Source organism: Bombina bombina, chromosome 3 (genome assembly GCF_027579735.1).
Source record: "Bombina bombina isolate aBomBom1 chromosome 3, aBomBom1.pri, whole genome shotgun sequence".
In the NCBI taxonomy this organism is placed as follows: domain Eukaryota; kingdom Metazoa; phylum Chordata; class Amphibia; order Anura; family Bombinatoridae; genus Bombina; species Bombina bombina.
Window position 1 is genome coordinate 170,270,966 of NC_069501.1, and position 14,752 is coordinate 170,285,717.

A 14,752-nucleotide genomic window follows, 5' to 3' on the forward strand; every position below is an offset into this window, starting at 1 on the left:
CCAAATGAACACAGTTGGGGTATTTTAAATAGAAAGATATAAAACATAACCACTCCAGAAAAATCAGCTGAAAAAAATTCTTTGAAGAACAGTAGAACATCTCCAGAAATGTGTGCAACACTGGTATCCTCCATGCCGAGGAGGATTGAGTCTGTCATCAAAAAATAAAGATGGACATACAAAGTATTAAAAAAAACTAAAAGATTTGAATCTCGGTAATGAAAGGTGTACTGACTTTTGCTGCATTGATCATTTGACATTTAATTGATATTGCACAGGGGTGAGAACAATGAGTGTTCAGGTGTGACCTGCTTCATCAGAGGGGTGGTCATGGCATAGTGGGTAAGCCTCTGATGAAGCAGGTTACACCTGAGAAATGCATCAGGCCATGTCAACAAACCAGCAAATATTTATACTGCAATTGTTCTGGACTTTTATTCTCTATTTTTGTTGTTATTTGTTAGTTATTTTATTAATGCTTTAATTAAGATAACATATGTATAATGACTATTTCCACATATTATTGCACACTGGGGCTTTGGATTAACATTGCAAGGTGCAGATTTACCTCCTTGATTTCCTTAGCATACCTGCATGGATCAGCTAGGAAATGCAAGAGGAAGACTCTGTGATGAACGGAAAAAGACCTAGATGTGAATGTGTTATATGCTGTAAAAGGGGTCATCTTTGTGAGTGCGGTTTTGGCTTTCTTATTAAAGTGCATTTTTTATTTGCTTGATATAATGCACTTGGATCCTCTTTCTGTGGTGCTTTTGTTTGTTATAGCAGATGTGCACACCCTTTCTACCTACTCCAGTAAGCAGTATTATAGAAGCCTAGACCCCTTTATGGAAGACCTATAAAAAAAAGAGTCTAATTGGAAAAACCTACAGCATAATCCACTCCAACACTATCTACCTTATACAGTCAAGATTCCCTTACAACATAATGGACCCACCTATATGATCACCTCAGTGCACTCGCCCCTAGCATACAAGGGACTCACACACACAACCTTCCCAATATATCCTCTAGTACCAATGGAAACCCCTGACTAGAAGTGAAAGACTTCCCTTAAAAATATAATAGATTAACTTTAATGTCTCTTCAAACCACAACAAAAAGAGTCCATCTCAGTATTCTTACCCTCCATTTTATTGTGACCTTGTACAGTTTGACACTACTGAGTTAAAAAAAATACAAACCAAATGGGTTGTCTACTCTACTAATGTACATATTTTCCTAAAAAAAAAAAAAAAAAACCGAATGATTTTTAAAATCAATTTCTTTCAGATACTTTTACCGTATAACTTTATTTTATAAATTATTTTCCTATTATTCCTTTTTATCCACTAATCTTAAATACATCTATCTACATCTCTCTTTCTCTCTGTCTTTTTCTCTATATCTATCTATCTATCTATCTATCTATCTATCTATCTATCTATCTATCTATCTATCTATCTATCTATCTATCTAGAAGTTGTCTGCTCGCCTTCGCAACATATGGGCAGCAGATTATGTTTGCTGCCTGTATGTATCATTAAATTCTCAAGTGAATGTGTGAAGCCTGCCCCTTCTCTTGAATGACCAATTGCATGAGAGAGGACCTTTCAATCTCCCCAAGCAAGCGAGTGAGCTTGGGTTATTTCTCTCTGCTACCTACTATAGGAATAGATATACAGGTATAGGTATATATAGACATATGTATTTACAATAAAAAGTACATTGTTTTGTTTGTGAAGAACATTAGAATGTTATATTTTCATAACTGCTGTTGGGTTAGCGCTGTTAGTTTTTTTTTTTTTTTTTTTAGTTTGCGCTCTCCATTGACTTCTTTGGGGAGAATATGTTAACTTGGTCACAATATTTTTGTTAGCGCACAAACTGGTTTTGTTTGTTCGCAAACCTTTTAATTTCAACTTGTAATACGAGCACAACCTGATGCAAACAAAAAGCCTCCTTCTAGCGATGTTAATCTGCGAGCAAGAGCACTAAATAAGGCTCCACTCGTTATCTAGCCCTCTATGGGGTATATTAGCACAGCATCAGAATAACCATGATAAAACTAAGAATGGGAAGTGACTCCAGTCTCTTCATTCAGAAGGAAATAACAAATGCCCCAGGGAACAAAACATTGTCATATTTTACACATTACAAGTAGAAAATTAAACTATCATTTTTTTTACTAAGCAATATATATCATTGTTGTTGATGCTTATTTTAATTACGTAGATGTATGTTTATACATATAAAAAGAAGATAAGGAACCTAGGGACTATCCATGCTAGTAATTATTTAGTGCCACTCAGTCATTGATATGTTTAAGAACCGTACATTGATGAACAAACACAATGGACATATACAAGCTTTATCTTTTAAAGGACATTAAACACTTAATACATTTCATGCACCTCCCTCTTAGTATGGGTGCTGCAGTTTTGGAACCTAGGTTTCCCTGCTTGGATCTCAATAAGAGTTGCTGCACATGAGCAAACACACCAGCACTGTAATGCAGTGACAGCTAAATTTCAATATGGTGGCAGCCATGACTAGAGAGACGTAGAAAATAACCTCAATACTATGCTAATAATATTTATATAATGTTTAATGTCTGTTTAACTCATATGTAGTAGAGGCACATACAGTATATCTGATATTTGTAAAAGTACTTAAAATAATGTCTTTTGCTGTGCCTTACATGTTTGTATAATAGGAAATTTATTTGTATGTGTAATTTTCTGATGAAAACATACCCAAAATTAGGATGTCTATAAAAAAGAAAACTTTAAAAAACTCTAAGCACCATTACTTTTAATTTGAATGACATTTAAAATTTGTTAAGCTATCATCTTTTAGTTAAACTTGCTCATGGAGGCCTGGTAAAAAAATGGGAACATTGACAGTTCCACTTTCACTGCAGTCCTTATCATAATGAAAAATGAAAAATGTCTTAACTTCTTTCCAATATCTTGTCCTGACAATTAAATCTGATGAATTGTGGGTATAGACACTTTCATGCTATGAAAGATTTTCTTCATACATTTTGTATAAATATTAACTAGATATAACTTTTATATTTTACTGCTTCCACACTCATTGCACTTTTTAAAAATGCTGCATCCATATGATTAAGATACATCTATTTTTTATTATATATAAAATATATTACATATTTATTAAATATGTATGCACTTAATTTGTTCATGATTTATTTTTAATACCATATATAATTATTTTGCTTTAAGCACATGAGCATACACAGTCATTCATCAATTAGACACATTTGACCAAATACTTAAAAGTTTATAATGAGATTTTATAGGCAGATTTTTTTAAATTAAAAAAGAGAAGTGTTTAACCTGGGAACAAACAACAGCATAATAGCTTGTTCTATGGCTAGTTACCACCCAAGAAGCAGCCTCCTTTTGCTCAACATGTGCCTTTCACAGAGAAGAATTTTCCTGTAGCATATCAGTCTGATCCTGACTCAACAGTATAGTCCAGCCCCGAAATACCAGGCAATCCCTCTCTGAACAAGGGAAACGGCAAAACCCCGGACGTATGTTTTGGCCTTGTGTGGGCCTCGTCAGTGAGGTGCAGCCATATCTCTCTAGGTACACTGAGCAACGGGTCCACATCTGGATTCCTGCATCACACCTCGGGAAACTTCCCTAAGAGTCATAATTTGCATAAATTAAAAGAGAGAAGTCTCAACCTGGGAACAAACAATAGCATAATAGCTTGTTCTATGGCTAGTTGCCACCCAAGAAGCAGCCTCTTTTTGCTCAACATGTGCCTTTCACAGAGAAGAACTTTCCTGTAGCATATCAGTCTGATCCTGACTTAACAGTACAGTACAGCCCCAAAATACTAGGCAATTCCTCTCTGAACAAGGGAAATGACAAAACCCCAGATGTACGCTTCGGCCTAGTGTGGGCCTCGTCAGTGAGGTGCAGCCATATCCCTCTAGGCACACTTAGCAACGGGTCCACGTCTGGATTCCCGCATCACACTTAGGGTGACTTCCTTAAGATTCAAAATTTGCATAAAGTAAAAGAGAGAAGCGCTCAACCTGTGAACGAACAATAGCATAATATTTTGTTCTATGGCTAGCTACCACCCAAGAAGCTGCCCCTTTTTGCTCAACATGATACTTTCACAGAGAAGAACTTTCCTGTAGCATATCAGTCTCATCCTGACTTAACAGTACAGTCCAGCACTAAAATACCAGGCAATACCTCTCTGAACAAGAGGAACAGCAAAACACCAGATGCACATTTCAGCCTAGTATGGGCCTTGTCAGTGAGGTGCAGCCATATTCCTCTAGGCACACTGAGCAACGGGCCCACATCTGGATTCCCGCATCACACTTAAGGAGACTTCCCTAAGAGTCATAATTTGCATAAATTAAAAGCTCTCAACCTGGGAACGAACAATAGTATAATAGCTTGTTACCACCCAAGAAGCAGCCTTTTTTTTTTTTTTTATAAAACCATTGTTTCTTTGCATAAAAATTTGTATTTACTTTATGGCACAAAAAAAATATATGCTTAAACAGAAAATACATTTAAATACTTCAGTTACATAACACATATACTCTTCAACTATGTTTTATACCCCCAGATGTGCTGCAGCAAAATTTTAACCTTAAACTATCTATGCTGTAGCAAGAAGAAAAAAAGCACAAATCCTATCAAGGTAGACGTTTTGTGTTTTTTATTTGACACACACGGTTAAAAACAGAGGAGCTTGACGAGGCTCCTCTGGATCAGATATACGACTGTGAGAACATTTGAAGCGGTTTTTACTGTGACTTGTTCTTTTGTTCGCTACGATTGGGATACAGGCTTGTAACTTTTTTTACTTTTGTAATTTTTTTTTTTTTTTTTTTTAAAAGGAGCTTTATTTGAAAAGAAGAAAAAAGATAACAACAAACATACGTTGTATGCAACGCCTGATAAGGTTACAACATTCATTTTCAAAAATACATTCTGCAACTCTCTAGACTGCGGAAGAAAAAGTCAAATGTAGTCCGTTTCTAAAGAGCAGTGAGAGAGGAGAGTTGAAGGTACAGGGCTCCTGTTTTCCACTTTTTCTCAATTTTCCTTTCTGTGTGTGAGACCATTCATTTAACAGAGAATGCAAAACACAGTATGTGGCTCCGAAGAGCAATTATGACATAAGGTCAACATTAAACCTTAACAAAATTATACAAATTCCAGATAACTTTACTTCGCACAGGTGGCTGTGCAAGACCGCACCATAGGATATAGACGCCTGGGTTGTCTCCCAGTAGGATGACAGCAAATTCGAAGACACCCAAGCGCCCATGTACTCTGATAGATGATTAATTAAGGAGGTTGAAAGTAGGGGGAGGGAGGGGTTGAAGAAGGGGAAGGGTTCATCACACGGGATGAGGGAAAAAAGCAGGAGGGAGAAGATATGGAAGAAGGGGTGAAAAAAAAAAAGGGGGAGAGGGATAAAGAGAAAGAAGAACACCAGGCACCTTCAGCAGAAAGTGTAATTAATTTAAAATCATTGCCCATCGGGGGCCTCCCGATTCCATAGCTGGATCAGCATTTCATGGGCGTCTAGTTTCCCTATTTGGGCATAGTGAAATCTCTCTAAACTTAACAGGTCATGCACCCCCTGCCTCCACTGTGAGGCCTGAGGAATTTTGTAAATGTTTTTAACCATGTGTGTCAAATAAAAAACACAAAACGTCTACCTTGATAGGATTTGCGCTTTTTTTCTTATGCTACAGGATTTTCTCACATATAGAGTGTGTGGTGACACATCTCTGAATCAAGCTGCAATCCTCAGACTGTGAAGTACTTGACAAACGAACTGCACGGTTTTGAATAAGTGGAAAAGACATTGGACTGTATGTGCTGATATTTTGTCTTTGACCTTTGAATGTGGTAAATGTATAATTTAATTAGAAGCACAATATTATTACTGTAAAGTTCACATAATCTAATATTGCCATTGTTTATATTGCTATTATTGTAACAAACAGATTTTATCTTTATTATTTTTCAAATTAAGACTCCTCCATTTGTTGCGCTGTAAATACCTGTTTTGGGAATTCTATTAAGCTATCTATGCTAGTAAAATATGTAAAATATTATAAAGTAACTCGTAATTTAAAAAAAAATGTCATCTTGAATAATGAAACAAAATATTTAAAACCTATTATCTCAAACTCCTTTTGTTTAGCAGAAGAGGAATAAAATACACATATAACTTATAACTCCTGATGTGTAATAAATATCTGGTGTGTTAAATTATCATCCAATAGTGTGCTGGCAGGGAGTAGTACATAAAGGAAATATTCAGAATATTCCCACTATTAACCAATAGCATAAGCAGGGATAGGCAAGGTGTCCGTACACGGACACTGGTGTCCATGACTGGCCCTTGCAGTGTCTGCCGCCCATTTTGCTGTGGTGAGTGAGGAGTAAGACAGATGAATACTGGTCCTGACTCCTCCTTAAAACACGCAGCATCACGTTTCGCAGGGTTGTGGCCACTCCCACATGATGCCGCTTAGTACCAGAAAATGACTCTGAGTGAGACAGAGAGAAAGGGAAGATTCATAAAGCAAGCTGCCACTGTGTCCCTGGAGCTTTATATGCAAAGGTAAAGCACTTTAACCAGCACCTGAGGTTTATTATAAGTAGTATTTAAATAGAAAGAAAAGATATAGAAAAGTTGTGATTCTTTCTGATTAAATAATAGGAAAGTGAAAATATTTAGTGCGAATAAAATTAGTGGCTTGTTAAGAGACCGCTAGCAATATTGGGTGATAAGTTATCGAATAAATAAAGCCTGAGTGAAACACTGGATGTGTATCTTCTGCATCTGTATAATAACACCCAGCTCTATACAAAGACACAGAAGTGACACTGGCACATGTGTATAGCCAGACAAGGGCTGTTTATAAGATCAGTGGTATCTGCATGAGTATAATAAAATTCAGCACAGCCTTGGCTTGTGCCTATCCCTGAGCATAAGTAGTAGGTTATTTTTTCAGTTTTTATTGGCAGTTGAAAGCAAGAATTTCTAGGCACAGACATATCTGTATATACTTAGAATTTTGACTTATATCTTGCTTTAGAACTGAGGCGTGTATGAAGAATACAAAATATAGGATGATAGAAAAAGATTTAATCACCTGACCAAACAGGTATTTGCTTCTTTAAGAGGTTGTACCAAGCTACCTATATTGCCTAATTAGAAACACCATTTAGTTTAAATGCCAATACAAGTGGAAATTTCTTGTTGTAAGAAATGGCAGTGCAGAAAGTTATCTACAGATAAATACAGATGAGGGCATTTTAAGTTCTTTTTTTTAGTTGATTTTCATTTGCTATGTAGTCATTAATTGGTAGAAGAACCATATTTTCACAGTTAGAACCTAATTAGTTAAATTTAATTATTTGCTTCCTAGTTTTTAGGTCATCTTCTGGCTTTGCATTTAAACCAAAGCTGGGATTCTCACCACTGTAACCACTAGGTGCAGCTTAATTAGGTGCTCTCTTGCTTATTGATCAGGCAATGCTAAGTAATGTTCTTACAAATATTTTTTTTATTTTTACCACTATGACACAGTTTAACTAAGTGCTCCCTAGATTTTTGGCAAACCTAAATTTGGTGATGTCTCTACTAACCTTGGATTTTTATCCTTACAGCTACCTATATACAGGTTAGTTTTAAAACCAACCTTTGCCCAATGACATCCACACAAACCAATTATTTTACCATTACAATCCCTAACCTGTGCACTTGCAATTGCAAGTACAGAAACATATGGGGCCAATTTATCAATGTCTGTCCAACATGATACGCTGTAGCATATCATGTCCGACAGACATTGCTGAATCTGTTGGCATTTATCTTTGCACAAGCAGGTTACCAGAACTGCTTGTGCAATTCCGCTCCTGTAGATTTGTGGCCAACCGGCAGCTAGCAGTGGGTGTTAATCAGCCCGATCATATAGGATCGGGCGGATTGAAGACCGCAGCCTCAGAGGCAGCGGATCAGTTATGGAGCAGCGGTCTTTAGGTCGCTGCTTCATAACTGTTGTTTCCGGCGAGCCTGAAGGCTCGTGTGGAAAAAAGGGCATCAAGCTCCATTCAGAGCTTCATAAATCAGCCCCTATGTCTTAAGATTGGACTATACATGCCTAAGTACATTCTACAGTACTATTTCTCAATTGTTTTACTGTGCATATAACATAAGGTTTGTATTAGGAAAGGGTATCACTTAGGCAGCCAGGGAGGGGCTCCATTGCAAGAAGGTGTCAAAAGCTCTCCACTGACTAATAAAAAATAATTAAATCATAAGTATATTTCACCAACACACAGGGGTTTTGGAGCGCTAAATCCCTTATAGCTCTTTACATAGTATTAATGCTCTACTGATTTTAAGCATTTTAATAAATTGTGTTTTATTGAAAACAGTGCTTCATTCTCACATTTATTATCTGGATTGGTGGCAAGCGAGTCAGCAGTGAGTAGTAGACTCCAAACCTGGTATCAGTGAGCTAGGACACTGAGAGATCACTGAGAAATCTCAGCAGGCTCCAATAAGCACATTTGGTGCTGCTCCATTTGTGAGTATAATATTATCACTTATATACTTTATTCACACTGTGTAAATATATTGCACTAGGAGGCACCTTCTTTGTTTTATATTGCTTCAGATGTCCGTTGTTTAAGAAGAGCAGCCATCAAGATTAAAGACATTTGTGTATATATTATGATCTGATTTCATCTTTGATAAAGCAGGACTCTTTTGCATGGACTGTGCACCCCCTACGGGACCCCTAGCAGTAACACTTTTGGAATATCTATATAAGGTGGATATTAAACTGCTTTCTTGGAAAGTGTTATTTCTTTTGTCGAGCTCTTCTGCAAGAAGAGTTTCTGAATTATCTGCTCTTTCTTGGGATCCTCCTTATCTGATTTTTCCCAAAGGTTGTTTCTTCAGATAACTTAGCCGAGAGATTGTTGCTCCTTCTTTATGTCCTATTCCTAAGAATGCTTCAGAGGGATCTTTGCATACTTTGGACGCTGTTAGGCTGTTGAAATATTACATTGATGCTACTTAGGATTTTAGACAAACTTCTAGTTTGTTTGTTCACCTTTCTGGTCCTAGGAAAGGTCAGAAAGTTTCTGCTGTTTTTTTTGCCTTTTGGCTGAAAATTTTGATTCACAAGGCTTACTTGTAAGCAAGTCAGCCTCCACCACAGCGGATTACTGCTCATTCTACTAGGTCAGATGCCACTTCTTGGGCCTTCAAGAATGAGGCTTCAGTTGACCAGATTTGCAAGACAACTACTTGGTATTGTATGTATAGTTTTACAAATTTCTACTATTTTGTTGTTTTTACATCTTCTGAAGCAGTCTTTGGTAGGAAAGTTCTTCAGGTAGATCTCTCAATTTCATTGTTTGCCTGTTTGATTTATTTTAGGTGCATTCAAAATAGAAATTTTTATTGGGTTGTGGATTTAATTTCTCGGTGCAAAAATATGTTTTTTAATCCCTCCCTTTATTATTACTCATGGACTCCATGGCTTGGGTATTAGTCCCCAGAAATAATGGATCATGAACTATAACCTGTATGAAAGAAAACATAATCAAGCTTACCTGATAAATTAATTTATTTCATGGTGGGTCCATGAGACCCTACCTTATGTTTTTTAGGATAAAAAAATTATTTAGCTTATCTTTTATCCCCTGCTCTTTTTTGTCATTTATTCCTTTTTTCTTATCTCACTTTGTGTACATGTGTAAGGTGGGAGGGGTTTATAGTACTATTGGGGTTTGGTAATCTTTGCCTCCTCCTGGTTTTAGAGAAGAGTAATTCCCAGGAGTAATGGATCCTGGAGTCTCACCACCATGAAAGAAATGAACTTATCAGGTAAGCATAAATTATGTTATTTTTAAACGTGTTTGCAAATAACAGAATATATATGAGTTAAACTTAAATGACTACATTGATTTGTCCCTCCATTTGGTAATATTCTTCTTTTTCTTTTATTGTTTGTTCCAAAAGACCAAAGCCTGTATCATGGACAAAGGATGGCGCAGAACTTCCGGACCCTGAAAGAATGACAGTCAATGGCAGGGAATTAACAATTAGTTTTTTGAACAAAACAGACAATGGCACGTATCGATGTCAAGTAAAAAATGATATTGGTGAAACCAGTGCTGAATATATCTTGATAATCAATGGTAAGTGTAATATAATATTAACATATATATGTACCGTAATTCACTTATCAGTTTCCAATGTACAACTGAAGACAGCAAACAAGAATTTAAAAAAATGTCTCAAATATTTAATTTACTCAAATATTAAAAAAATGGTAGGTTGATCCATTGGAGTCCACAAAAATATTTAAAGGTAGTACAAAGAAATTAAATTCCTTGAACATAATGTCAGTGGTAAAATGAGAAAAGGGAGCTTCTGCTTATTGTTCCCATGTTCTGCACATTGTTTTAGGAAATATGCTTGGAAATTATTTATTTAAAAATGTTTAGCTGTACATTATTTGTACATTATTTGAATGTCTAACTTGTTATGGTAAAAACTTATCACTGGATAGAATGAAAGGTGACTGTTGGGACTGGCCATGGGCATTTTGGGGTTTTAGAGGCATGGTTTGGATTTTTTTAACTACACCTCCATGCAGCATGTAGAACTCTTGATTGCTTTTATTTAATTTATTTTTACTGATTTACATTTTATGTTGTGCATATTTTAGAGTGTAATGTATTATAGAGAGTGCTTTTTATTTTAATTAGTTTGTTCTGTAAGAGTTTTAGACATTTTTGTGAAGCAGGTATCCTTTACAGTAGAGGTCATTTATGCACCAAGAAGCAAACAATGATGAGATAAATATGGTTCCTTTGATTATAATGGAGCTTAAAGGGAAATTAAACTCCATATTTTTTCCTTTATGATTCAGACAGTCTACAACTTTAAACAACTTTATAATTTACTTCTATTATCTAATTTGCTTAATTCTCTTGGTATCCTTTGTTTAAAAAGCAACAATACACTACTGGGAGCTAGCTAAACTCATTGGGTGAGCCAATAACATTAAGCATATATATGCAGCTACCAATCAATAGCTTCTGAGCCTACCTAGATATAATTTTTAACAAGGGATATCAAGAGAACAAAACAAACTAGATAATATAAGTAAATTAGAAAGTTGCTTAAAATTGTATGGTCTGTCTGAATCATAAAAGTAAAATTGGGGGTTTCATGTCCCTTTAACTAGAAGCCCATAGCTGTGATGAATGGTGGGTGTTGATCTTTTTCAATTGTGCCATTTTCAAGTTGTGATGTTGTTGAGAGGGTTTTTTATCTCTGAAATATTAATTTCACAAGCAGGTTTTATTGAATGTAGACCAATACTAACAAGGTGGAGTATATTTTTTTTTTAAAAAGGTATGTTATTACTTTCAATAGCACACTTGCAGAAGGATTTTTTTTCAGTTCAGTCTCTTTACAGCTTGTTCTTTAAATCTACCATTCCTCCCATTTACAAATAGGTAAGCAATATGAGTTCAAGTCTGGCTCATAGAAAATCTGTTAGAGGTCAAATTTTCAGGTGGTATGTTTAGCCAAGGAAATAGCTTTTTTAAAAATGTAAAATAATTGTTCTGTCTATCTATCTATCTATCTATCTATCTATCTATCTATCATCTATTTTTCTCTGTCTAATCCATCTTTTGAATATAACCATTATTTTCCACCAGCATTAAGGCCTCATCCCTATCATATTTAGAAAAGTCTAGCTGCTAACATATTCTGCAAAGCTATACACAAAGGATATGATAAATATAAAGTACATATATGCACAGTGATATAGAATGAACTCAAACCAATCCTTGTTTGAAACTATTTTTTTCAGAGAATGAGTTTGCAGAGTAAAACAATGAATAGATAATATAGTTTGTAGGAAAGTTGGTTGAACTTTGTGATCTTAGTAAAATTAAATTATAGTAGTTTTTATAGATGGAATATGAAGTTTTTGGAAAGTCATAGTGTGCAAAAGCTAAAAGACGATGAGCTTGTAAACTAGACAAAATGAAGATATCTGTCAGCCTGTGAATAAACATATTTTGCTACTAAAGGTATCATTTAATGTAATTACCTTTCCTTTTCCAGTACACAAATGTTAATAAGCACTTTGGACTATAGGTTTTCTGGGTATGTGAAAAATCTGTTAAGAAGAAATATAAAATATGTTGTAAAATGAGTTCAGCTACATACTCAATGTTAAAACAAAATGCTAATTATGTCTTTTTGGAAATGCTTCAATATTGTTTCTTAACAGCTGTTGTCACAAACAAATGTTCAAAATGTCAAAAAAATAATTTACAAAACTCCTACATTAACAGAAGTAGAGCAATCTGGGAGAGATGGTCATATACATAAAAACTGTTGCTTGTGAGATAACCCTATTAAAGAAACTAGGCTTGCTGCCTGGATTTTAACCACAGTTTAGTTTTGCTTTGGTTTGCTTTTGAATATGGACAGAAATGCCATGCATTGTTCATTTATAAAATAATCATCAAGGGCTTTATCATGTGAAGAAAATGAATGTATTAGATGCTGTTTAGCGTGAAGGATAAAAGAAAGACAATGATAAATTACCCAGTAAATAAGGTAAACATTAGTATTCTCAAATTCATTTTCATATCCTGTCCTGTTCTACTCTACAGCTCAGATAAATGTTCATTTGCACTAATGCAGAGGTAACATGCTGTGGTAACAACCATTGGACGACATCAGTTTGTATTTTCTATTAATATCCCGCTAGAAACATAATATTGCAGGTCACATTTTCAATCTGAATCTTCTCATTTGAAAGTTGGAAAGCTAACTATGAATTATTTATCAAGTTCAGATATGCAGCTGTGCCAAGGTCCCTATGAAGAACGTTGCTTAACGAACCTAATCCATGTTGTGCCATCTTGGTCTCAGTGTGAGATCCTCTGCAGAAACTATGTATCTGACTGTTCATCAGTCACTGCTTAAATCATTAACAAATGGACAAATCCTTGCCCTTGAGGGTGTACACACAAAATAAGAAAATATGTTGACTTAATGTTATAGTTTAGGAGATGACCGACCCAGAGTATTCTGCAGTCGAGCTTGTAACTCATCAGCACTGATATTTCTAGTAAATGTAAAAATATGCAACAAACACATGTTATAATTACATTTGTAAAACACACTGATTAAAAAATCAAAAATTGCATTTCAACTGTGTCTGACAAATCATAATCATTATAAGATTCATGATAAAACCAAAGTATGTTTTAGACTCTGTTGTAAATCTATTTAAATCAATATGTTGGAGAACTGATTTTGCCAAAAACTTTACTTTGGTATTGTCAGTAATAAGGCTATGCTTAGTGGTTGTGTTTATTTTAACTTCTAATATACCTTTGTGGCAATATGAATCATAAAGTTCCACTCTCTGTCAGCCGCTGGATACTTTTTAATGCAATTTTGACAAAATGAAGAAGTTCTCTATGGGGTGGGAAGCATTCCAGCATTCAAAAATAAGTTACATTTTTGTCATGTAAAAATTCCTTTACATTAAAGATGATGGTCAATATAAAATATATGACATAGAAATCTAGTGTCCTTAAGTTATGTCTGTGGATGTATTAGCTGATGTTCAGTAGTGTTAGGGAACTCAGCATTTATGGCAAAGTGTTTGATTAACTTCAAGCCTCATATCAACCAGTTATTTATTTATTTTTTAATTTTTTTTGGTGGGTGCTGATGATCAAAAACTCTTCAGCAAAGAGATAAATCCTGCACAATCTTTGAGTTTTTTTCTATTTTTCTATTGCAAATTATATGTGTCTCCTTCACAACCAGAACCAGCATATTTAAATAAACAGCTCTAAAGATAACATTTGCCTATCTGAAATATTTGAGAGACATCACAACACTGAGGCTGCTTAGATAATTTTGCCAGAGTGGAGATCTTTACATCATCAGCCCCAACATAAGACATAATTATGTATTTTTCTTGTTTCCCATGCATTTCACTAGGATTTTGTGCTCAGTTTTCTCTAACACACCTAAAATATGAGCTAAAGTTAAAGTGCTCAGTTTTCTCTAACACACCTAAAATATGAGCTAAAGTTAAAGTAAGTTAAATTAATAATACACTGTCAATCCAGAGCTGAACACGACCAGTAATTAGTGGCTACACTAATATGCAGCACTGATTGGTTATGCTGTGGTGTTCAGCTTGACCAGACAATATTTAATGATTCAGATAATACATGCAATTTTAAGCAATTTTCTAAATGTAGCAACTAATCAGCAAGCGCTACCCAGGGTGCTAAACGAAAAATGAGCCCACTCCTAATCTTACATTCATGCTTTTCAAATAAAGATACCAAGAGAACGAAGACAAATTGATACTAGGAGTAAAATGGAAAGTTGCTTAAAAATGCATGCTCTATCTGAATCATGAAAAGAAAAATTTGGGTTTCATATCCCTTTATGTGTTTAATGCATTTGCATTGCAATAGTGCAATAACACAATCATTTAATGTGTTTGATCATTTTCCTAGTGGAGATTATGTTCCTTCAATTAATTTTGTTCAGAAGAAGTCACTGCAATTCAGGTTCAAAATGAAGTCAAGGCTTTCTTATTAAGCTGACCTCAGGAACTCAGCATGTTGGATATAGTTACCCC

General features: G+C 35.1%; 1 protein-coding gene across 1 annotated transcript in view; it reads left to right on the forward strand.

Moving 5' to 3' along the window:
• The window catches only part of CADM2 (cell adhesion molecule 2), a 798,115-nt gene that overhangs the window by 523,017 nt on the left and 260,346 nt on the right, over window positions 1-14,752 (forward strand). Inside the window, exon 7 of the mRNA XM_053705198.1 lies at window positions 10,066-10,244. Coding sequence (XP_053561173.1) covers window positions 10,066-10,244 — 179 coding nt within the window. The remainder of the gene's footprint in view (window positions 1-10,065; window positions 10,245-14,752) is intronic.